Consider the following 25,125-nt stretch of genomic DNA (forward strand, 5'->3'; position numbering starts at 1 on the left):
TGCCCCCCACACAGTCTAACATCCACACATATAGAAAAAACCTCGAATCTTTTGCATATCTCGAAATTTTACGGTGTCCTGAGTCCAAAAATGTAAAAATTTGGGAGGAATCATTTTTTGACCGAGCGCTACACTTTTCCTCTGTTATATATAACAGCCGGAAAAGTAAAAATTATCGAATACATATTTATATATTACTTAGAGAAGTCTTTTAGCTTTGGAATAAAAAGTTTCTACGCTCTATTTTTATTAGAACTCTATTTATTGAATCTTTTATTCTGAGGACACGTGATGACATCAGAATTTCTGGGTCTCTTTCGGTAACAAATCCGCCCCTGGTCGGAATCGGTAGATTTTTACGCGACTCCACAGCCCTGCATAATAGTAGTAATAAATTAGTAATTATTTATTTTTGGAAATCTGTATCGGTTTTACATATTTTATATAAAATATCTTCTCTTCTTTCAATTGTTAGATCTAAGTAATTAATGCTAATCTGCTTCTCTGTTTATATTTCGAATTTAATATTTTCTTTTATCTGGTTAGCCTTTTTTAAAATTATATTTTAACTAAAAAAACATCTTTGTTATAGAAAAAACCAAAATACGAAATAACAAGCGAAAAACGTGCGGGAAACTTCTCCGGCTTTTATGGGATTTTTCATATAAATTATATACTCCCATTCTTAATTATTATAGAATAGCAAAGGATTTAAGTGTACATATGAGATTTATAAATATCTAAATGCTAATAACAAGTAAAATCTTCATTAAGCCCAACCTCATGCGAGATACTACACGTGACCAACCTCTAAATCTTACCCTCCATCTTTCATCACAAAAATTTAATAGTCTCAATGCTCCTTATACACAAGCTGCTGTGTTCCAAATTTCGTTTATTATCTTTATTCCATCCTGAGATATGAAATGGAATAGACAAAACACACATCCACGGAATTTTTTGCCGCTTCTGTGTTCAGGAGGTCTGAAATACGTAAACATTGCAAATTTGACACGATTCCATTACTTTTCCTTGTTATATATACGTAACAGCCGGGAAAGATAAAGTAATAGTTCGAAGCAATGTTTCAAATCCATATATAGTACTTCCAGGTCGTATGTTTTAAAACAGTTCATTAAAAACAACTCACTAATTCGTAATGTTAAAAATACACTGTGTAAAAATAAAATTACTATTTAATATTGTTCAATAACACTATAATCAACATCATCACTAACACTTATCCTTTACTATTTTATACAAATTAAAAAATTCTTTTACATCTCTTGTACCGGGGTTAAAATAGAGGTTATTGCGTAGTTGCTCATCCTCCGAAGTGTCTGTGAAAATGACTTCTGAAAGGTTTTTTAAGTGTAACTAGCACCTCTTTGAGCGTTAGAATCGTGAAAAAAATAGAAAAATCCACGTGGACAGCCCATCCTGGCCAGGCGCAAACCCATGACTGAACTACTAGTGTTCGGGAAACTGAACCGGTTGGCCATTAGTAAGCCATTTTTCTACAATCTTATTACAATAATGCTTTTTTACTTTAATGTTACGCCTTCTATTATGTCATACCACAGTTTATTAAATTACATACCTTGTTTTATATTAATCAAATTTTCCTTTTTAGAATTTATTACTTTCCCATCTGCTAAATATTAAAGAGAGGGTAGTATGAAGTACGGTGAGATGACCCCCCCAAGATTTTTACATTCTTGGCTAAGAACATATTGAAATGTCGAGAAATGCGAAAAAAATTTGGTTCTTTTCTGTATGTACGTACGTTAGTGTGAGTTTGAGTGTTTGGGGGACGATATTGTTCACTCTCTTTAAAGCTTAACTCCTGTGCATTTCGCGAAAATTTCTGAAATCTTGCTAGGTGGTTTATAGGAGGATTGACGCTACTGAAATTTGGTGATTACTGGTCGAAGGAATGAAGAGATAAAGGCGGTCGTGTTTATCTCCAGTAGGGTCACACTTCATAATGATTTTATTTTAAGGTAGTCATTAAGTATAAATTTTTATTTAAATTTATTAATTCTAATTTCTTATCCTTTATAGAGTCAAACCTCGAGTTTCGAAGGCTCTGTTTACGAACAAAACTTTGAACGCCATATTTGTTCCAGTTGCCGAATACTCTACTTCGCAAAAGCCGTCCACAGACGATCAACTCTCTATATTTCCTGTGTTAAAGTACTTTTTGGTATCGATTTATTTGACTATATTCCACGCCGATAGTCAGGTACGAGTTTCTATAACACTTTGTACAGTGTTTGTTTCTGTTGGCCGTGAAGGAATATTTTGCTTTTAATAAAAATATAAGTTACATATGGATATCGATAAGTTAATATTATATTGCACGTGTAGGTATTTTGTTGCATAAAATACAACGAAAAACATTTACTAAAGACTTAACACCTTAATGTTGAGAAATATTTATTAATTAAACACAAACGTTTTCAGCCTAATGGAATAGGCCATCTTCAGGTGAACTGGCATTCGAACGTATTTCAAAATGGTATTAAATGGAACGTTCGATCATTATAAATTCGAAATTAAAACGAAAAATAAATTAACCCATCAATATACAAAATAACTATAATAAATAGATCGACGCCATATTAATATAAATAATAAAATAAGGCGATATAAAAATAAAACAAAATAAATAAACCTAAAAGATTAAAATTCCATTAGGCTGAAAACGTTTGTGTTTAATAAATATTTCTCAGCATTAAGGTGTTAAGTCTTTAGTAAATGTTTAAAAGAAGCTGAGGTGTTATTCAATTTATTGGCAACGAAAAACATAAAAAAGTTTCAATCCGTTTAATAATTACAATAGAAAATATACTTTACCAGTTCCTTACGTCCATCCTCCATTTCCTTCTCAAATACGTAACGTAACTGTCAATTTTATTTAAAAAAAAGAACAATTGGCGCCACCTGATTAAAATTTAAAATTTTTTAATTTTTAAAAGTGTAAAAAGTAATCTTTCATTGGGGAAATATTAAAATAAATAAATAAATAACTGTGAAGTATTATGAATATTTGATTTATTAATGTAAATATTATTTATGTTGGAGCCAAATAACAATTTAAATCGGTTTTCTATTCTTATAAATATTTTATTAGACTACTGTATGCATTATTCGATTCATTTTTTTCTATTGATCAGAATTATAAAATTCAGTAATAATAATTACCAATCTGTATATATCAATTTTTCTTGGTTTGTGCTTTATATAAATCTTTATTGTTAAACCGATCTGGACCATAATTTGTATGAGTTTTACGTCTGATCGTCTCCGATTCGAACGAAACTTGGTGACACGTAGTCCTAAACACAAACACATCCTTGTCCAAACAATGAGACCCACTTCTTCAGTTTTTCGAAAAACTGGCCTTTGAACATTGAGTATAAGCTTACAAGTCTTGAAGAACACCAGTCATAAGAGTTGCGCGATGTAAGATCTTGCCTTTGCACTTTTAGTTTTATGTATAACAAAAATTATTTTATCATTTTACCGTATCGTTAGCACTATTATTATTACTATTGTTATTCCTATTGATAAATTTTTACGCTTTCTGTAATATGCTAGATTTTACGCCGATTTTTACGCATGCCTGTCCACGGCCTAAGAATAACTTCTCGTAACATTTACGTTGAATAAAAGTTCTTTCTGGTGTCTTGCAAACGTGTATTGTTTTAACTGATATTTCTGTTTAAAACTATATTCACAGCCATTATAATTCTACTTGAATGGCTTCTCCTCTGAACGAACTACTTGTAGTACGTTTATGGCCTCAGTGTCATAAATAAATAAATAAGTAAAAACAAGAATTTATAACAATAGAAGTAAAAATATAATTTTGAATATATTCCTTATTTCGGCAGTCCAAATACCCAAAAATTGTAGGCATTCCCATTTGTGTAATCTCGTACACTCCTACTGAGTATTATCNAAATAAATAAATAAATAAATAAAAACAAGAATTTATAACAATAGAAGTAAAAATATAATTTTGAATATATTCCTTATTTCGGCAGTCCAAATACCCAAAAATTGTAGGCATTCCCATTCGTGTAAACTCGTACACTCCTACTGAGTATTATCAAACCGTGATTTTACTCTTACTGTTTATTGCGCAGATTGAGTAAAATAATAATAACTCAAAGATAAATTAAACAAGAAACAGAAATAGCGTTACTCTATTTGTTTCCTAACATGTGTGAACCTGAGGGGAGGTGGTAGGGCTACCGTTCACGTGTCAAGATGGCTAATTTACTCTTTCTGTCGGTCAGGAGAGTGGAGGGAGAGAATTTTGGGGTCGACGATAAACTGAATGGGTGATCGAGTAACGGAGTCTACCATATCTTAACAATATAACAATTATTTATTAAAAGAAGCAAAATAGACACAAAGACTACACAAATAGAGTTTCTAATCGCTTATTTTCTCTAGACAGAGTTAATACGAAGTTATAAAATAAACAGACACAAAATAAGTATANATGCAGAAAACAGTCCAGTAGAAAAATGTAAGTTCCTCCCAGTTTCAGTAAAATCAAGCAATTACAATAAATGCAATAACGTATATTAAGTTCAAACACGAACTGTTGTAGCATGACAAAAATAGTTCCACCAGGAACGTATCGTTAGCACTATTATTATTACTATTGTTATTCCTCACATTCGAAACTTATAAAAAAGATCTAATAGTGCGAAGGAGTTTGACTGCCGACACCCGCCGAGTAGCTTAATGTTTGCCTAAAGTCATCGTAACTGTGGAATCAAATTAAAAAGTTGTCCCTGTCAACAATTACGAGGGTCCATCTATTGGAAGACAGATGTACAGACAATTTTGCTGATTAACTTTTGCGTCTCGGCCATGACAAAGGTCCGGATACTAATTTGATAACACTACATAAATCACGAATGGACATACGCGAGCGATATTGCCATCTAAAAACGAATGCTTTGCCGAATGTACCCGGTGGCGTTTTTAAACTCCTCGGAATCAACTGAACTACCACCTTGTCACCTAGATGTATAGGTTGCGGCACCAGTATTGCTTTTGCAAAATTTGAAACACCAAACTTATGCAATGGGACAAGAATGATCTTCTATCTTTGACCCACAGATTCCAGCAATTTTTTGTTCTTACAGTTTCATTATTATTAATACCCGGGTCAATAGATGCAGGTTTTACTTACTGGGACCACTGTTTTAATCATTTTCTCTGAATTCTGCATCCCCTCTACAAACCCAGCAACGTCGCAAGACATGTGGCAAAAACGTGTTGAATGAAATTCACTGTAATGTGTTAATGTTGCTAAAACAAAAATGAAATTCATTCTTCGCAGTTTTTGTACACTTTGAAATTGGACAAATTAGTGGCACGCAAACTGGAACATTCGCAAATTCAAAGTTTTGTGAATTCTCTTCATTTAGAGTTTGTCGAGCAGAAACAAACAATTGTTTCAGAACGTTTGTAGATTCCTTGCACTGCGTGACGTGGATAGGCACACTCCACATAAAATAAACAATAATAATGAATGGATGCCTGAAAGTTGTTTCGTGATAAAGCAAATCTTGTAGGAAGAAAACGGAAGAAGCGTATCGTTGGGTGTTTTCTTGGTATCCGTTTTGGTGTCATCTTGGGATCGGTTCGTACTTCAGAACGGAAAAGAGGATAAATGGGTTTACTGCGCAACATTTCGTTTCTTACTACTCATGTATTTTCATTGATTTTGGTTACAGAGAAAAATGTCCAAAAAAGTTTTTTCCTCTGCGGGTATCCCACAATTCTTTGCGTTTAACGCACACTGTTTAATGTTAAAACTGCCAAAACGTTTCTCCTTTGCTGTTTCAACTCATACGGTATAATTTTTTCATGTATTCGAGTTTTTGCTTGTATTTGTTATTTTTATATGCAATACTTTGACTCGTCAGCTATACGATAAGCTTAGATATCTAGCAAAAGAGTTCAAACCACGCACACAAATAATTAAAAATAATAAAGATGAAATCGTAACTGATGCGGAGAGAATTGCGGATGACTGGAGGAACTATTGTGAGAAAGTTTATAAAAACACTGGACAAACAAATGATAATAATCAACTTCAGAATGGACGGACAGGGAAGGTTAACCAACTATTCTTAAATCAGAGGTAGAAAAACTTATAACTACATTAAGAAATCGCAAAGCTACGGGACAAAACTCTCTACGACAAAACCGACTTGCTATTTTTTCTCACTCGGGTTCGGACGCCCAATTGTGGATATTCGCCAAATTTAGCAACAACTGTTAGGATTGTGTAAGGATCTTTCTTTCTCAAAACACTAGGAAAAGACTATCTGAGTACCAATCACTTACACTCTTATGTGTGACTCCGTTCTATCGCGCTGTTCTAGCATATAAAAATCTGTTTATATCAAATATGACTCTATAACGTTGAAAAATTAATGTGTTTATGCACTTAATTATTGTTTTAAAAGAATAATATATAAACTATACGCAATCTCCATATAATTACGAATTAAATTATTTTACTTGGTAATTTTTAAAAATAAAAAATCTAAAATTAATGATAATAATTGAGAATTTATTAGTAATTTATATTTGACTTAAATCATTATAATTTTAAATATTAAATAACGCGTGTTATTTTGTTACCAACATTCAAATTTCAAGCTCATATCTAAAATCGAAAGATTTTCAAAAGAACAATCGTAAACTAAAATGTATTTCAACGTTTTTAACATCGAAAATGTTTCTTAAAATTTGCAGTGTACAGTTTGCACAAAAGTTTACTTTTTGATGTGAATTTGAAAGTTTTCTGTGAAATTAATTACTGGAATACTTAATTTTACTACACAGACATATCTATATAAGTAAGAAATGTAAACTAATTAATTTGTCTTTCTTAACTTACGTACAAACATAACGAACTTTCTGCTCTAAAAAGCATTACCTGAGCAGAATTAATTCGTTAGTCGAAGTTTTAATGTATTTGTTGAATGCTCAGTCGTTAAAAATACTTTTACACTTACCTGAAACTAGTTAGAGTTTTTTCTCTTCGATGTAACTTTTCATTGTGTCTGTTTAATTGAATTTTATATCTGAATTTCACGTTGCATATATTACATGAACATGGCAGGTTTTCGGTGGAAATATTTATGTAATTTCTTAAAGCAGTTGGAGTCGGGAAAAGTTTTGTGCAAATAAGACATCTACAGCTTGTTATTTTTGGGTCATGCAACGGAATCTAATTATAGATTGATTTATATGTCCACAATATATTAAAGCATAAAATATAACTGTTTAAGTACGAATGTTTTATTTATGAAAATGAATGTTTGTGAATCGTTTGATATTTTATGTACAGTTTTCGTTTAAGTATTTATATAAACTATTCCATAGAAACGCCACTGACAACATTCTTCAACATAGTATTACCGACATTTGCAATTAAGCATAATATATCATAATTTTAATCTCTTAATTAATAACAGTTAGTGAAAAACACTAGGTTTTGGTGTATTTACTTTGTATAACGGTTTCATTAATTAGAAAGTAAAAACACGTGAAAGATATATGTTTTGTTTCTAAATAGAAATGTCAACTATAAAAATAAAAATTGGAAAGAAAGTTTATTCTAAAAGTTTAAGCTCCTTGCAATTAGTGTTTAGTATTATTCACAGCATTAATTACACCAATATATTTATTATAATTCCGATTTTATAAAGGATTTTAACTTATTTCTTGAAACACTCGAAAAATGAAAGAAATGTTAATGAATTCACAATTTCTAATAAAGTTCTAAACCGGAAAAAAGCGAAGTGTTTACCGAATCTTATAAGATTAGAACATTAATTAAAATTACTCATCAATTTAATTATTTTACGCTTGTTTCTGTAAATTAGTACAGATGCATTGGTTATCATTTTTAAAACTAACTACTGTACATCTATTACATCACTTGATATATTGATATCGGGTATAATAAAAGATATTTCATACAATAATTTAATAAAGTTCATCGCCTTAAGTATCGAAACATAAGGCCAAGAACCCACATGTGTAAGAATGTGTGGCAGACAAGTGAAACAGAAAGTTTCAGGTTCAGTTTCTGTTTTACGCTTTTATGCCAGATTACACATACGTAAACTTCTGGCCGAATAGGAAAAACTACTGCCATTAACAGTGCTAATTTTTGATAATTTTTTTTCCTCGTATATCTATCTCTTTGAACCTTTCATTGTTTCTTTGCTGACTCTGCTATAATTCATAAATTTAAATTGATAGACTTGTTTTCCGAATTGAAATTAACATGTGATCTGAATACAATATATCGCTTCAACTATACCTACCTGTTATTTGAAATTTAGTACCTATGGCCGTCCATATACTTTGTTTAAATACAATTTTTTTATACGTATCACATTTTTTCAAAAGGGCACTAATGTGCTCGAACGGATTCAATAAACTTTTCTATTTCATTTATTTTTCGGTTTTTGGAGACTGTCACAATTGTAGGGCTAACCGCCATTGTCGCCATTATTAGAATAAAAACCACGTGTTTACTTTGACGTCACAAAGCAGACATCTCTTTATTGGTGATGTTTACGCGGGTAAAAAGTAGGGGCAATGCGCGACTTTTTTTTAGTTATTTTTCAGCCAAAATTTCAGATAAATTTTTACGCTTTCTGTAATATGCTAGACTTTACGCCGATTTTTACGCATGCCTGTCCACGGCCTAAGAATAACTTCTCCTAACATTTACGTTAAATAAAAGTTTTTTCTGGTGTCTTGCAAACATGTATTGTTTCAACTAATCTTTCTGTTTAAAACTATATTCACATCCGTTATAATTCTACTGGGATGGCTTTTCATTTGAATGAAATACTTGTAGTACGTTTATGGACTCAGAGTCATAAATAAATAAATAAATAAAAAGAAGAATTTATAACAATAGAAGTAAAAATATAATTTTCAATATATTCCTTATTTCGGCAGTTCAAATACTAAAAAATTGTAGACATTCCCATTCGTGTAAACTCGTACACTCCTACTGAGTATTATCAAACCGTGCTTTTATTCTTACTGTTTATTGTGCAGATTGAGTAAAATAATAATAACTCAAAAATAAATTAAACAAGAAACAGAAATAGCGTTACTATATTTGTTCCCTCACATGCGTTTCTCCAATACAGAAGATATTATATCGTTTTGTGTTTTTAATTATTTTTAGGTACGTGGTCATGCGCAATTATCTATGTTTAATATAACTAAAACATAACAATCAAGGAAATTACATTATTTCGGTGCATTGTTGTTTTCCGTTTTAACGAAATTTCGTCTTAAAATTAAAAAACTGAATTCGATAATTGCATCAAAATAAGTAAAGTCACGATGGTAAGAGAAATCTTTCATTTCATTTGTATAATATATTTTGAATTTTCCAAACTGTTTTATTCAAAATTCACAAAATAACACAAACTGACAATTTCAATTTTATATCGAAGATACAGTACATATTATTAATATTTTTATCATATTATTATAATATATAACAATAATTTATAATAATGTGAATAATTTTAATCTAAGTTTTTTACTAATTATTTATATTTATTCAACGAAATGTTTTAATAGGACAGAAAGCATCAATGCCCGACATGCGGAAAGGAATTTCGACGTAAATATAATTTGCAAGTACACATGCGAATTCACAAGAATTAAAGGCCGTATAAATGCAATTTGTGCGAAAAAAGCTTTACGCAGAAGATTCATTTAATAGAGCACATAAAAGTGCACTCCGTTGAAAAGCCGTTCAAGTGCTATTATAATGGCTGTGGAGAGAGATTTAAATGGAAATCCGGGTTGGAACAACACATGTACTCATTGCATTCTGACGAAATTTTATCTAAAGTAAATATTACCACAAGTTCCTATATTTTCATTTTCGTTCTTATTTTTTAATTATCGAAGCGATAAAAATTATATAATAAACAGGCACAATAAAATTCTACAGGATAATATAAAACCTTTAATTAATATTTCAAACAATACTCGATGCAACTGTGTTTATTCACACAAACAAATATTAAAATAATAATATCAATAAGCATCTGTAAATATCATTTTATTGTTCATTGTGTTATTAGGTCAGCGTTAAAATTACAAAATTTTATAATTTTTTTAAGATAAAATTCAGATTACAGTCGAAAAAATTTCCAAAAACATTTGTCTGTAATGTGCGTAATTGCTAGTGTTAATAAGAACATGTAAGCAAATTACTCTGCAGCATCTCGTTAGTTCTATTTTTATAAAATAATTTTCTATACATATTTAATTTTTATACATTACGTTTTTATACGTTACATTTCTATATATCTAATTTAATAACACTTGAACAAAATGTTTTACATATAACTCCAACATCACAATGAAATACATGATAAAAATCATTTGAAAACTGTATTATATAAAATTGTCATGAAGTTCTTGCGTTTTAAAAGTTATGTTTTATGTTTTTATACAAGGTGTGTCAGAATTTGGGGGAATAATAATTTGGGAGATTGATCAGGATGAAATTTTTGAACGTTTTGATATAAGGAAAATATAGCCGGAAATGTAATATAATGTTTCTACAGCACTTTGCGCGTTTTATGCGATCGATATGCTGAATGAAACAGCAGAATACAGTATTTATGACAAGTTTTATTGACAAAACAGTAGAGTACAAGCAAAGTGTACATCGAGTCAGTGGCTACACTACTTTAGAGTAGATTTCAATGTAACGACAACCAATTTCAATTCGTAATGTGCAACGACATATTATGTTTTGTCCGACACACAGTAAAATGCCACACTTCTCTCTGATGGTATTAAATGCTGTACACAACGTCCTGTACACAGCTTCAGTTAGACCACTGTAGTTGTGTGTTTAGAGATATCCATTCGCAGCAATAACATGACGTCAATGGACTGAAGGGTATCTACCAAAGTGAAGGGCGGTCTAGCACTTCCTACCACTGTAGATACTTTAGTTGAAATTTCCGGCTATATGTTCCTTATATCAAAACGTTCAAAATTTCATCTTCTACAATCTCCCAAATTTTTAAAACGTCATTCAGATATAATCTGTATATTGTTAACAATAAACTAAAACTTTTTTAAATAGTTAGATTCCATTAAACGATCCAAAGTTAATGAGTCGTAAATGTATCATCTGCGAAAAAGTTTGTCCATCTCCCGCAGCTTTAAAGGCTCACATTAGAACGCACACTGGAGAACGGCCATTCTCGTGTAATTTTTGCAACGGCACTTTCACTACCAAAAGTAGTTTAAACAGACACATCATCAAAATCCACCCGAAAGAGAAAACGACATCTTGCTCCGAAGTAAGTATATAAATATAATAATAACTTTACTGATTTAACGGGCACACATGGTTTCAATATTTATTCATCGCATATATTTTAAACACGTGTATTTGTTTCATTCGATACTCCCAGAAAATAAGTTTTTTCCTAATTAACAGGATAATTCTTGTTAAAAAGTAACAGCATAAAATATTCTATTAAAGTAAGGTATTTTGATATGTGTGCCAAGAAAAGTTTTCATTTAGTTTTCCAGTTTTATCGGATTGGGTTAGATTTTTCGTCTCTGGGTTGAAATGGATGAATGATGTAAGTGAGTATGTAAAATGTGGGGCACCGAAACATTTAAAAGGCTTACAATAATTACTTAAAATTATTTGAAAAACCTCAACTTTTTCTTCTTTTCATATGGATAGTCCAGCAATAATTAGGCTCTTTCTCCGAGGAGCAGTCACTTATTGGTCACAAACGTCTGGTTCCAGTGACGTAAGTTTCTAGTTTCAACACGAGGTGGCAAAGAGTGATGTTATTCGATGGCTCATACACAGGGTGTATCAAAATGACATTTTAAAAATTCGGGAGATTGGGGAATAAAATTTTAAACGTTTTGATATAAGGAACCTAAAGCCGGAAATTAACGCCTTTACTTGTATACCTCACTTATTAACTCGAGGTGAGCTAAATGAGCTTCTTAGGCATCTAATCGTGTCTAAAATACAGGCTGAACTTTTAGTTTCTCCACTAAACGGTTGTGTTGTCATTTATTTCATCGAACAACTTTTCGTAATCGTCAAGATGGTTTTCAAGATTAGTATTGTAAAGAAAGTGGTTTGATTTATTGCAATAATACCAGTGCTCCGGTGAATGCACTTGATAATAAACATAGTACCACAGAATGGAGACTTTTCATTGATTCGTCTAAAATTAGTTTTAAGGCTGTGCTTTTACCCAATAGAAACAAATTTACTTCTGTGCCATTAGCTTATTTAACACAAATAAAAAATCTATGAAAATATAAAAGTCGTACTTGAAAAAAAGTCATTACCAAAAGTACAATTGAATCACATGTTGTGATTTAAAAGTAGTTGCATTATTAATTGACTATACTAAATTTAGATGCTTCTTGTGTGGGTGGGACAGAAGAGACAAGAAAATTCATTACTTCAAGAAGGAATGGTCAACGAGTGAAATGCTTATTATTGGCCAAAATAAAATCGTTATGCACCATTAGTCAATGGTCATATGGTTCTTCTACCTCCACTTCATGTAAAGTTAACACTTTTCAAAAACTTTATCAATGTAATGATCGTAAACAATGCTAGATATCATTATTTGACGGAAAAATTTCTTCATATAACTGATGCTGAAATCAAATCTGGAATTTTCTTTGGTACACAAATAAGTACTTTAATTAAAGGCAAAAAAATTTGAAAGGTTGTTAAGCGCGGTTCAAAAGTCAAAATCAAAGTCATTCGAAGATGTTGCACAAAATTTCTTGGTTAATCACAAACCTCCAAATTACTGCGAAATTGTGAATGGGCTCTTACAATCTTATGAGGATACGGTATGTAATATGTCACTTAAAATGCATATCGTGGATTTTCACCCAAGTTTCTTCTCGACAATTTTGGTAAGGCTTGATAATTTTTTCCCATGGTAAGATGTTTTGATTGGAACACATGCTGCGTTCCAATCAAAACATCTCTACCATAGGAAAAAATTATCAAGGCCAGTGAAATTTTACAATGCTTGCTGGTTACTGTTAAACACTCAAAAGGCATTTTCCAAAACGCCCAACATAGCAAAAGATTTATCCATTTTATAAAAGATAAATCAATATGTGTGTGAGGTCGGACTAGGAAAGGAGTAAAACTCCACAATTTTATTTAAAAATTTTACGAAAGGAAATTCATTCTTCGTTTTGAAAAGGAAATTTATTTAAATCTCTGAGAAAAGAAAATTTCCATTTTATTACCAGAAGATGAGTGCATTTCTCCTCCTGGAGTCGTTTCCTTTCCCAGGGAACTCAGAATGTGTTACTGGGAACTACAACTTAAAATTCACTATTGGTGGAAAACGACAACATGACTTGGAAATAAAGAGGAAAACTCAAGGAACAGTGATGGGTCGAAAGTCCACGAGAGTATTCCCTGTGTGCCAGCCGAAAGGATTTATCATCATCGCACGTCGCCGAGTGCTCCCTCCCGAACATCCTGTGTTTCTCCGGGAACACCTTCGAAGAACTAACGGATCTCAACTTTCGATAGACTTTAACTGCCATCCAAAGCAACAGAGACATTTTCTAGGCTCCCCAACAACTCCACAGACATCTGGAAATCCGTACACCGTGCTTCAGGTATTTATAACGACGCGCGATGGTAGGTAAGCTCTCTCCCTGCAACTCGGTTCTTGCGAAGAAGCTCTGGGGAAAATACCCTTTTGTAGAACTACTTTAATAAGCGAATTTTGTTATTGATACAATTGTGTTGGATGCACTTCCTCAAGCGATTTCCATCCCGAATCCAACCGCCTACAGACGCGACTGCTCGCGCCTAAATGCGAACGTAACGGTCTCTGCGATCTACTCACATAACACAGTGACCTAAAGACTCTTCGCTGTATCTTTAGGTGATATGCGCTGAAAATTGTTTTAGGTAATTCGTCCGTGTAGCCGTAACACCCGACCCGAAAACAAAATATTAGAACTTGCACCAACTTTAAGCAAATACGAAAGGAGGAAGCGGAAGCGAATAAACTGAAGAACTTAGAAAAAATCCCAGTGTCTTTGAGTTCACGGTTTAAATAGTATTCTAGCGAATTAAGGGTTCCGATTGGTTTGGATTTTTTTCTTCTCTTCCCAATCGGTCGGCACTCCGTTTTCGAATGTTAGGTTAGGTTAATAACGAAAACAAAAAGAAAAAAATAGGTTATCGTGTCAAATTACAACTATCCTAAATAGATCCATTACCATAGATCCATTTCAGTAAGATAAACTATAACTATATAATATGTATTTATAAGAATTATATAANATAATAATAATAATAAGCAACTGTAAACATGAACTCATCATACCTCTTTGAATGTCCCTTTTGCCGATCTTATCCGTGGAGGCACTTAAATGTTCAACTAAAGTTGTCTTATATCCACAGGAACACAATTATAAAAAGTTCGCGACTTTGCGGTAAGCTGTTCTCGTCGATCATAGATCGGAGTTCGGCGGATTCGGAGAATCGGCGCGATGTCGTCGGTCCAGCGTTCGTTAAGAGACTCCCCCGAGAAAGGGAAAGAACTGTCTTTTATAGGTTTTTGTGGGGAATTTCCACTACGTGATTGGATGTTCATGAGTTAAAGGTTATAGGTGTTCCAGGGACTTAAAAAACTGACGAAAGTTGGATGATAACTGTAAACTTTTCTGCAAGATGAGCTGCAAGTTCTGCAGAAAACAATGAATGTTGATAGTTATGACAGGAAGGTTTACACATTCCCGGCTAAGATCTTTTTTTTCTAGTTCGTTACATAAACGAAAGCGAAATAATTACTTTTTCTTGTTAATAAAAGAGCGTAATTTTCGTTACTAAAATTCGTTACTAAAATACATGCGTTCTCCAATACAAAAGATATATGTATCGTTTTGTGTTTTCAATTATTTTTAGGTTCGAAGACTTACGCAATTAAACATGCTTAATATAATCAAACCGTAACAATCAAGAAATTACATTATTTCGGTGCATTGTTGTTTTCCGTTTTAACGAAATTTCGTCTTAGAATCAGAAAACTGAATTCGATAATTGCATCAAAATAAGTAAAGTCAAAATGGTAAGTGAAATCTTTCATTTAATTTGTATAATACATTTTGAATTTTCCAAACTGTTTTATTCAAAATTCACGAAATAACACAAACTATCAATTTCAATTTTATATCGAAGGTACAGTACATATGATTAATATTTTTATCATATTATTAAAATATATAACAATAATTTATAATAATGTGAATAATTCTAATTGAAGTTTTTTACTAATTATTTATATGTATTTAATGAATTGTTTTAAAAGGACATAAAACATCAATGCCCGATATGCGAAAAGGAATTTCGACGTAAATATAGTTTGCAAAAACACATGCGAATTCACACGAGTGAAAAGCCGTATAAATGCAATTCGTGCGGAAAAAGCTTTTCGGATAAGAGCAATTTCATTCGTCATTTGAAAGTGCATTCAAATAAAAAGCCGTTCAAGTGCAATTACTATGACTGTAAGAAACGCTTCAAAAGTAAATCCGAGTTGGAACAACACACGTACGCATTGCATTCTGATGAAATTTTATCTGAAGTAAATATTACCACAAGTTCCTATATTTTCATTTTCGTTTTTATTTTTCAATTATCAAAGCGATAAAAGTTATAAAATAAACAGACACAATATAAGTATATATGATAATATTTTAAACAATACTCGATGCAACTGTGTTAATTCACGTGAACAAATATTAAAATAATAATGATAATAATAAGCAACTGTAAACATCATTATTGTTTTTTTGGCCTGAAAATTTTCGTTGTTTTTTTATTGGTTTCGACGATCATTCAAATATTTTACATTGGTTATGTTTCTTTGTATTTTTTAAGAAAACCCGTTCTTTGTATTTAACCTTTTCCAATTAATTACTCATAAACATTTATAAAGTCGGAAAGACGTTATTCATAAAGAATTCATCAGTGTAATTAATATCCTACGATAAATGTGAAGTATATAACATTTTAATTACAACAATGTTAAATTATTAAGCGAATCATTCTTCACACTTATTAATCTTATAATTGATATTTTTATTGATAAAAACAACATACCTCTTCGTGTTGTTATTTTCTAATTTATTACTTGCATTTTATAAAGTAAAAACACCAGAAAAACTTTTTTTATTTTTCACCGTATTATGTTATTATTTTTTTAAGATTGAATTCAGATTACAATCGAAAATTTTTTTTAAACACAGTTGTTCAATGTGCGTAATTGTTAGTGTCAATAATAAGATCTTATAACTCCAACATCACCACAATGAAATATAATGTGGAAATCATTTGAAAACTATTTTACGAATAATTGTGATAAACTTCTTGCCTTTAGAAAGCTACTTTTTATGTTTTTATATACTGTTAACAATTAAATTAAAATTTTTAAAATAATTAGATTCCACCGAACGATCCGAAGATAATGAGTCGTATTTGTAAAATCTGCAAAAAAGTTTGTCAGTCTCCCGCTGCTTTAAACACTCACATGAGAACTCACACCGGAGAGCGGCCATTTTCCTGTAATTTTTGCAATGCCACTTTCAATACCAAAAGTAGTCTAAACAGACACATCAGAAGCATCCATCTAAAAGAGAAAACTCCATATTGCACCGAAGTAAGTGTATAAATAGGTTAATTAATGACTAAATATTCAACACACAATCGACTATTAAAATGAAAAAAATTATGATAATAACTTCACTTATTTAACGAGCACGCATTGTATCAATGTTCATTTATCGCATATATTGTACACATGTGTATTTGTTTTATTAGATACTCCAAGAAAAGTTTTTTTAATTAACAGGAAAACTCCTGTATTAGAAATATACAACGATTCTGGATTCTTTGTCAAATATCAGCCATTAACGCTTTATTCTATAGCATTACAAATATATAATACAGTATATAATTATCTATTACATATTTTTTTCAATTTACATTTTAGTAAATGTTGTACTGTAATGCTATTTGTGTTATTTACTTTCAGGAATGTACACAAGACGTTCAACGAGAGCAAAAAATATCGCTTGAACAACCATCAACACGTTTTCAAATACCACAGTCAATAGAATTTGAAGAAATTTCATCACAAGATAATCTTTTCACTTCAAAAGAAAGTGAACAATTTCTTGAAAACGTTGACGTCAATTTAGAAACTATTCAGTTGGAATTATCGTCGCCACTGAAATTCTTTCCAGAAATACACGTTGAAGAAACATATTTGGAATGTCCTTTCTGTCGTCAACGATTTTTGGACGAAGTTTCCCTAAAAGAACACGAAAGAAACTTCCATCCGTTTGATTAATTAATTCTGGACAACTAATTTTTCAAATATATTAAATTAATAATATATTAGATTATTTACGTCTTGATATTTAATAACGAAAGCAAAATTGAATACAGTATTCAGTTACAGTTCGTGATATATGTGAAATCGTCGTAGACAGTATACATTTTAATTTAATTTATAGCGAAAATTATATGATAGAAAATTTATAATATTTGAAAAAAACAAAACTTATTAAGTTATTTTTTCAATTTATTGCTTCAGAAAACCAAAACATCCAAACATCGACGTTACACTTAATTTATGTTTTACATTTGTTCGATAAGCTTTAATTGAATAAATTTCAATTCAATTTTAAAAAATTGCACGTTTCTGTCTCTTTTATATCTAAACTATTTCAAGTTAATTATTTACTTTACTTTATTTATCATGTAAGCCATTAGCTTTTTTCAGTGTAAAATGAAAATACAAACAGACCATAACAGACATACAGAAAAAACAATTAACATACAAAATTAAACATAATTCAAGCTTTTGATAGAGTCTTAAGTTGCTTGTAGGTATTAAATTTTTTTGATTCATTTCAATTATATGTTATTTAGTGGATTGGCGTTGTTCCGAGGAAAAATGTTTGTATGTGTTAGTAGGAAACTTTTCTCAGTTGATAATCAACTGACTGTTCAGATAACAAATCAAAAGTGTAGTAATAATTCCATGAAAAACACCAGTACAAAGCACGCCATAGACATTTTATAGAGTATTTGTTGAATCTGCTTTTTTTCTTTATTATGTTCGTGTTTACAACTGCAAAACGCATTTTTCAGTGATTTCCCAAGAAAANCAGAAATAATATAAAACTGTTTTGCTGGTTTGCTCATCATTGATAATTTTTTTTCAAGCAATCTGAACAACAGAATAAAGAAGAGAATTTTTTGAAGACATCTTTTAATAAAACATTGTCTGCACCAGGAAATACAAATAACGAAAACAAGGATGATGCAGACCACAAAGACGATAATCCTAGATTGTCGGTAATAGTATTTCAATGTCATTTATGTTCCTTCAGCACTCGCTCGAATGAGAAATGGTTAAAACATAAGCATTGCCATATTGAAGACATTCCTTCCACGTCAACGGTACTTATTCTATTCGTTCTTTAGAAATAAATTGTACTTTTAAGAATTCACGTTTTAATTGAGTGAACTTTCCACGTAAACTCCATCTTCTGGAGTTGTTTCGCAAATTTAGTACGAACAGAGATTGTTCTGATGTAGGCTCGATGAAAGTTCACTTCCACAATCAAGACAGACAGTATGTACAGTTTATTTACAAAATATATATAGACTACACGAGTTGGGAAATACAGAAAACACAGGATACTCAAAGCGTGGTGCTTCACGTACTAGTTTGGATTTCGAGAACGATTAAGTTTTGGAGAGGTCCTCGTCAGCCTGTACATTTGCTCTACTCCGCGGTTCGTCTGGTCTCAGCATTTAGCTGTCCCTGAGATATCCCGCAGGGAGAGAGAGAGAGAGAGATAGGGGAGTATACTCTCTCTCTCTCTCTTTCTCTCTAACCTCAGCAAACTTTTGAAGTGTATGAGACTTCCCTGTTACCAGTTCAGAGCACTTTCTTACCCTTTCTCCTGCTCGCTCTCTAACTTAAGGACTTTTTGGGCAGGAATCCAGACCAATTACAGATCTTCATTGTAAAGAGCTGTAACCCAGGTAAGCTTGGATCTGTTGATGGTGTCACCCACTTGATTACTCCACCTTGCATGTTGTTTACGACTGGCCAACCTTTGAATTAAATTAGCGAGGCCGGCGCTTCTTTTGCTTTTTTTTTGTTTTACAAGTCAATACGTCACATTGTGTTTTTAAAAATTCACGTTTTAATTAAATAGAATTGTACATTTTGGTTTATGATTTAAATTTAACAGTTCACAATTAACTGTTCGAAACTATGAAAATCTTGTGACATAATTGGTGTAATTAATGGTTCGTTGATTAACTTCGAATCAAGTATTTGATTTAGCTGAGATAGTGGCATAATCGCAAATGATTTATATAAACTTTATTCAGACATTCACAGCAGAAAAATCATTGTAAATGACCTAACAACAAACCATAGTTTGTCTCTCATACAATATTGTAAAAGAAAGAAACTTAATTATACGACTGTAAATCACATAATCAGCGGTAAATATAATTTACGATTCGTGTCAGTTCATGTCGGTAAATATGATAACTCGTACTTAAGTAATTAATCAAATTTACCTAACATTACGCACAATCGGCATTCGAATACAGCAAATTTAATAAATAGTAAAGTCTCGTCGAGTAATATTTTTTTAGAGTTACAAAATTCAGCACTGAACCAACATATAAAGATTTGTGCAGTTCATGAAGAACAGATGATATTATCGAGGAATTAAATAGGTCTGATGTAACCATGCTTGGTTTAACCTTAACTGTTAGACTGAAGACAACATCTCTTCTTAATAATGCTGTAACTGATGGTTGCAGCGAAGATTAGCTTCAACTAATAATTGAATTATTACACCAACGTCATTGCTAACTGCAAAGATCCAAGGAATATATTTTAAAAACACTATTGACAATGAACAGCCGTCATTCACAAATCCTGATGTGACTATCCCTAATTCGTCAATGTAAAAAGAGTGTAGTGTGGAAGTGATTAGTGTTTCTACCGCAAAAACAAAAAGTTATTGAGAAAATGCGAATGCAGGATTAGAAGTTCAACACGAAATTGAAAAAATATCGGAGCTGAATTTTGCCATATCGAAAATACAGAATGTAATAATGCAAGAACAAGAGATATGAACAGGATATGAAGAGATCCGTTATATATATTGGCTGTAATATTAGCTGCTAAAATTCCCGAGTGTTATCACTTGGGAACAAATAAGGGACATTTTTTACAGCTGTATACTAAAATACTATTTGTGTATGTGACTAAACAGAATATACAGAGTAATATTTGGTACATATCCTAGACTCTTCGCGAGTGAAAAAGAAAAACATCGATTTCGCGAAGTATGTAGTACAAAGGTACTCTTGGAGAAAAATATAATTTCATTTTTTGCAAAAATAAAAATATAAATAATTATTCACTTAAAAATGTCACGATGTTTATTATAGTTGAATATATTATACTTTTTTCATGAAATATTTCGGTGTTCTTCTACAAATAATTTTAATAGTAAGCTGAAACATATTATTCGTAGTTTTTTTATTCACTAAATCGTTTTAATATTAATACAATACAATTACGTTATTACTTCATTTTATTATAATTTGTTTACATCTACAAGACATTTTATTACAATAGAAAAGAAAAGAGAATTTTATGATATTTATGAAATTTGTAAACAATTTTTATATGTAATAAAGCTCAGAAAATATTTTGATGAGAGAAAATTTCACCTATGAATTTTTTTTAAATATTTGTAATTAAGTATAAGAATTTTAACAAAATCAAACTTTAAAATTAATACAAAAATTTTAATTTTATCACAATGATCTTACAGGAATCAGAAAAAAGAGACAACGAAGAAGCACAAGCAGCCAGAGAAGGTGGATCGAAGAAAAAGAAATTAGAGATGGTAGAGGCTGATAAACATCCTTTTCATAAGGATAAGCCTTCTTCTCAACAATAATTCTTAAATAAATGAAGAAATAAAAACACGATAAGAAGATTAATAAAAAAAAATTTAATTACATTTTATTTATTCGGCACATTATCGAAATCAATTTAATTATTCGCACTTAATACAAATGTTTAAAATATTGTAAGACACTAATTAAATATACAATCAACAAACGGCATTTATTTAATTAAGTACTGAAAATATTAAGGAAGACGATTGCAAATTGTCTTCCTTAATATGGAAATTTAAGAATTTCCATATTAAGGAAGTCATGGAAATTTATATGAAAAAAATTTAATGGCAAAATTTTAACGTTATTTTAAATGATATTAATGTGAGCATACATCATTATTAGCCACATATTTCAAAATTGTATACAATTGATTTTAAAATATTGTGATTTTTATCTGGTATATTTCATTACAACTTCAGATTTAATGTGAAATTGTGAAATAAACACGTGAAAAATTCAATTTTCGATAGAATTACGAATTGATAACCTAAAAGACGTAGACTGTATGTTTGTGTGTGTGACTTTTGTTTNAAGTCATGGAAATTTATATGAAAAAAATTTAATGGCAAAATTTTAACGTTATTTTAAATGATATTAATGTGAGCATACATCATTATTAGCCACATATTTCAAAATTGTATACAATTGATTTTAAAATATTGTGATTTTTATCTGGTATATTTCATTACAACTTCAGATTTAATGTGAAATTGTGAAATAAACACGTGAAAAATTCAATTTTCGATAGAATTACGAATTGATAACCTAAAAGACGTAGACTGTATGTTTGTGTGTGTGACTTTTGTTTAATCTAGAGAAACTTTTGGTTATATTCATTTTATTTTCTGAGAGAAAGTAAGGGCTATTTATTTTGTATAAATTTTAGCTATAGAGCAAACGTTATGTCGATTTTGGATCAGTGAATTACCTTACTTGCAGTGACGTTAGTGAACACGTAACGTTTGCGCTGGAAAAAGAAATTTTTTTATGCTACAATTTTAAACATTTCGGCACATGCGGTATTTTAAACTAACTGCATTAAAATTAAAATTTAAACTTTAAAAAAATAGCATCATTGTGTCACTTGTAAAAAAACTTTTTACAAATCGTTCTAATTTCGTGCAACGATTTAACGAGTATTTAAAAAGAGTTCAGTTTTATTTTTGTTTTATCAACGTGGAATTAAGATGATTTTGTTACGGTTTTGTTACATGGTTTTGTTACATGGTGTTGTACAGTACGTTACATGGTTTTGTCAAGAACAACACGAGAGAAATCAGAACGTCAACTATCAGTACAATATTAAAGTGTCTATTACAAAGCGAAGACGACAAGGAAATCTTTTAAAAGTCAGTACAGTGTTTCCTCAGAATGTACTATATAAGGAAAGTTTATAAAGAAAGATCTTAGTGTTTTTCAATATATAGGCTTAAATCTGTTTATGTGTGTGTAAGTGAATTCTCTGTGAAACTACTATGATTTTGTTCACTCTAGGTGAAATTTTTTGTTTATTCTTATGTTAAAGCAGACAGTATAAACTGCTTAAATGGCTGACATCCTGTGAGGTCTTTCATTGAAAAACTGTGGTTGTTTATTCGACATATTTTGTGAAAAATTTTTGTATATTTGTAATAAATATTATAAGTCTAACAAATTTTCATTCAAAATTATATTGATATTTAGTTCGTTAAACGCTGTTTATTAAATAGAAATTTGATCAGAAGTTACTAATATTTGAATATTTATATCAAGCACAAATAATAAAAGTGTTTTTGATAATTTGGCTAAAAAAAATTTATTTGAAATTTTCTAAATAAATTATGGTATTACGTTGTCTTTTTTATTTATTTATCAATTATTGTTCACCGGTAGAATAATTTGAAGGAAAAGCATCTTCAGCCTCTAACGTCTCGAATCTCCTTCTGCTTAATAATAGAAGTGTGCTGCCGGCTTCTAGTTCGTCGTTCTCTCTTTCCTGCGATTCCTGTATGAAATTGATCTTAGTGACAAAATTCGAATTTTCTGTTATTTTCAGTGTTTAATTTTCTTAAAATTTATATTTAGGGTCTATATGATATTCATATTCGATTAGCCAGTGTACCTCTTCTTTCTTGGGAGCCACCACCACTTTCACATAATATTTATGCAAGGTAATGAAAGTTATTTAAAGTATATAAAAATTAATTATTAATATGAAAACATATTATTAAAATATGGTAATTGTTTTTACTCATAATTAAATTCATATATAATTTTAAATTAAAACAAATATCTCTCTCTTTGCAATCAAAACAAAAATTTTTAATTATTTTATGCATGATATTACATTCACAAATTTAATGAGCATAGATTAGTTTTAATGTATAACATATATGATCTGTTTTCTTTATTAGTGGAAAAATTTTAATAATTAATTAAATGGTTATTATTAATCATAATGATTTAATATATTTAGAATTATTAAATTACTATATTTTTGAGACTATAGGCTATATGGTTTGATAGGCAGCACTGTTAAAAAACCAAATATTTATAAGATGTTTTTGTTTGATAAGCCACATGGATGTTAGGTTGCAGTGAAAATGTTTAAAATAATCCTAAACTTCCAATAAATAAATAATAATAGTGAGCTTTGAACCACTAAAAAAAGTTTTATTTAGTACTGGTACACAGAAAACAAATATATCATATATGTATATACACAGAAAAGAACTGTTTTTCTCACTCAAAACCTTCAAAATTGCTGGCTCCACTATCAGAGATAGACAGACAATCTTTATTAGATCAGTATCAGAGACAATCAGTTCCATCACTTTTGCTCTAACAATTCNGAAAAAGAAATTAGAGATGGTAGAGGCTGACCAGCAGCCTTTTCATAAGGATAAGCCTTCTTCTCAACAATAATTCTTAAATAAATGAAGAAATAACAACACGATAAGAAGATTAATCAAAAAAAATTTTAATTACATTTTCTTTATTCGGCACATTATCGAAATAAATTTAATTATTCGTACTTAATACAAATGTTTAAAATATTGTAACACACTAATTAAATATACAATCAACGAACGGCATTTATTCAATTAAGTACTGAAAATATTAAGGAAGACGATTTCAATCATGGAAATTTATATGAAAAAAACTTAATGACAAAATTTTAACGTTATTTTAAATGATATTAATGTACGCATACATCATTATTAACCACATATTTCAAAATTGTATACAATTGATTTTAAAATACTTTTAAAAATTTTGTAATTTTGATCTGGTATATTTCATTAAAACTTTAGATTTGATGTGAAATTGTGAAAAAATACGTGAAAAATTCAATTCTTGATAGAATTACGAATTGCTAACCTAAAAGACGTAGACTGTATGATTGTGTGTGTGACTTTTGTTTAATCCAGAGAAACTTTTAGTTATATTCATTTTATTTTCTGAGAGAAAGTAAGGGCTATTTATTTTGTATAAATTTTAGCTATAGAACAAACGTTATGTCGATTTTGTATCACTGAATTATCTTACGTTGCAGTGATGTTAATGAACACGTAACGTTCGTGCAGGAAAAAGAAATTTTTTTAATGCTACAATTTTTGGCACATGCGGTATTTTAAACTAACTGCATTAAAATTAAAATTTAAACTTTAAAAAAATAGCATCATTGTGTCACTTGTAAAAAAAAGACATTTTACAAATCGTTTTAATTTTATGCAGGCGGAAGTAACGATCTAACGAGTATATAAAAAGAGTTCAGTTTATCTTTGTTTTATCAACGTGGAATTAAGACATTGTTATGTCAAGGAGTACAGAAGAGAAATCAGAACGTCGACTATCCGAACAATATTAAAGTGTCTATTACTAAACTTTAGGACGACAAGGAAATCTTTTAAAAGACAGTACAGTGTTTACTCAGAATGTACTATATAAGGAAAGTTTATAAAGAAAGATCTTAGTGTTTTTCA

The 25,125-nt window shown here is 30.4% G+C and overlaps 1 protein-coding gene across 5 annotated transcripts; it reads left to right on the top strand.

Annotated features, from left to right (window-relative positions):
• The first annotated feature begins 9,205 nt into the window (after positions 1-9,205).
• Positions 9,206-24,276, top strand: LOC111615868 (zinc finger protein Eos-like). 5 transcript variants are annotated; one of them, XM_023357305.1, is made up of 6 exons: positions 9,313-9,423; positions 9,664-9,939; positions 11,199-11,414; positions 18,377-18,613; positions 21,028-21,102; positions 24,011-24,276. In XM_023357305.1, the coding sequence occupies exons 2-6, from the start codon at positions 9,904-9,906 to the stop codon at positions 24,062-24,064; spliced, it is 618 nt and encodes a 205-aa protein (XP_023213073.1). In that variant the 5' UTR covers positions 9,313-9,423; positions 9,664-9,903; the 3' UTR covers positions 24,065-24,276. The 5 variants fall into 5 exon arrangements, with proteins under 5 accessions (XP_023213075.1, XP_023213073.1, XP_023213077.1 ...); XM_023357309.1 differs by having other exon boundaries at positions 18,377-18,508; XM_023357307.1 differs by lacking the exons at positions 9,313-9,423; positions 24,011-24,276 and adding an exon at positions 9,206-9,259 and having other exon boundaries at positions 21,028-21,495.
• The last annotated feature ends 849 nt before the right edge of the window (positions 24,277-25,125 follow it).

This window comes from Centruroides sculpturatus, unplaced genomic scaffold (assembly GCF_000671375.1).
Source record: "Centruroides sculpturatus isolate CEXI.00-Female unplaced genomic scaffold, Cexi_2.0 scaffold2025, whole genome shotgun sequence".
In the NCBI taxonomy this organism is placed as follows: domain Eukaryota; kingdom Metazoa; phylum Arthropoda; class Arachnida; order Scorpiones; family Buthidae; genus Centruroides; species Centruroides sculpturatus.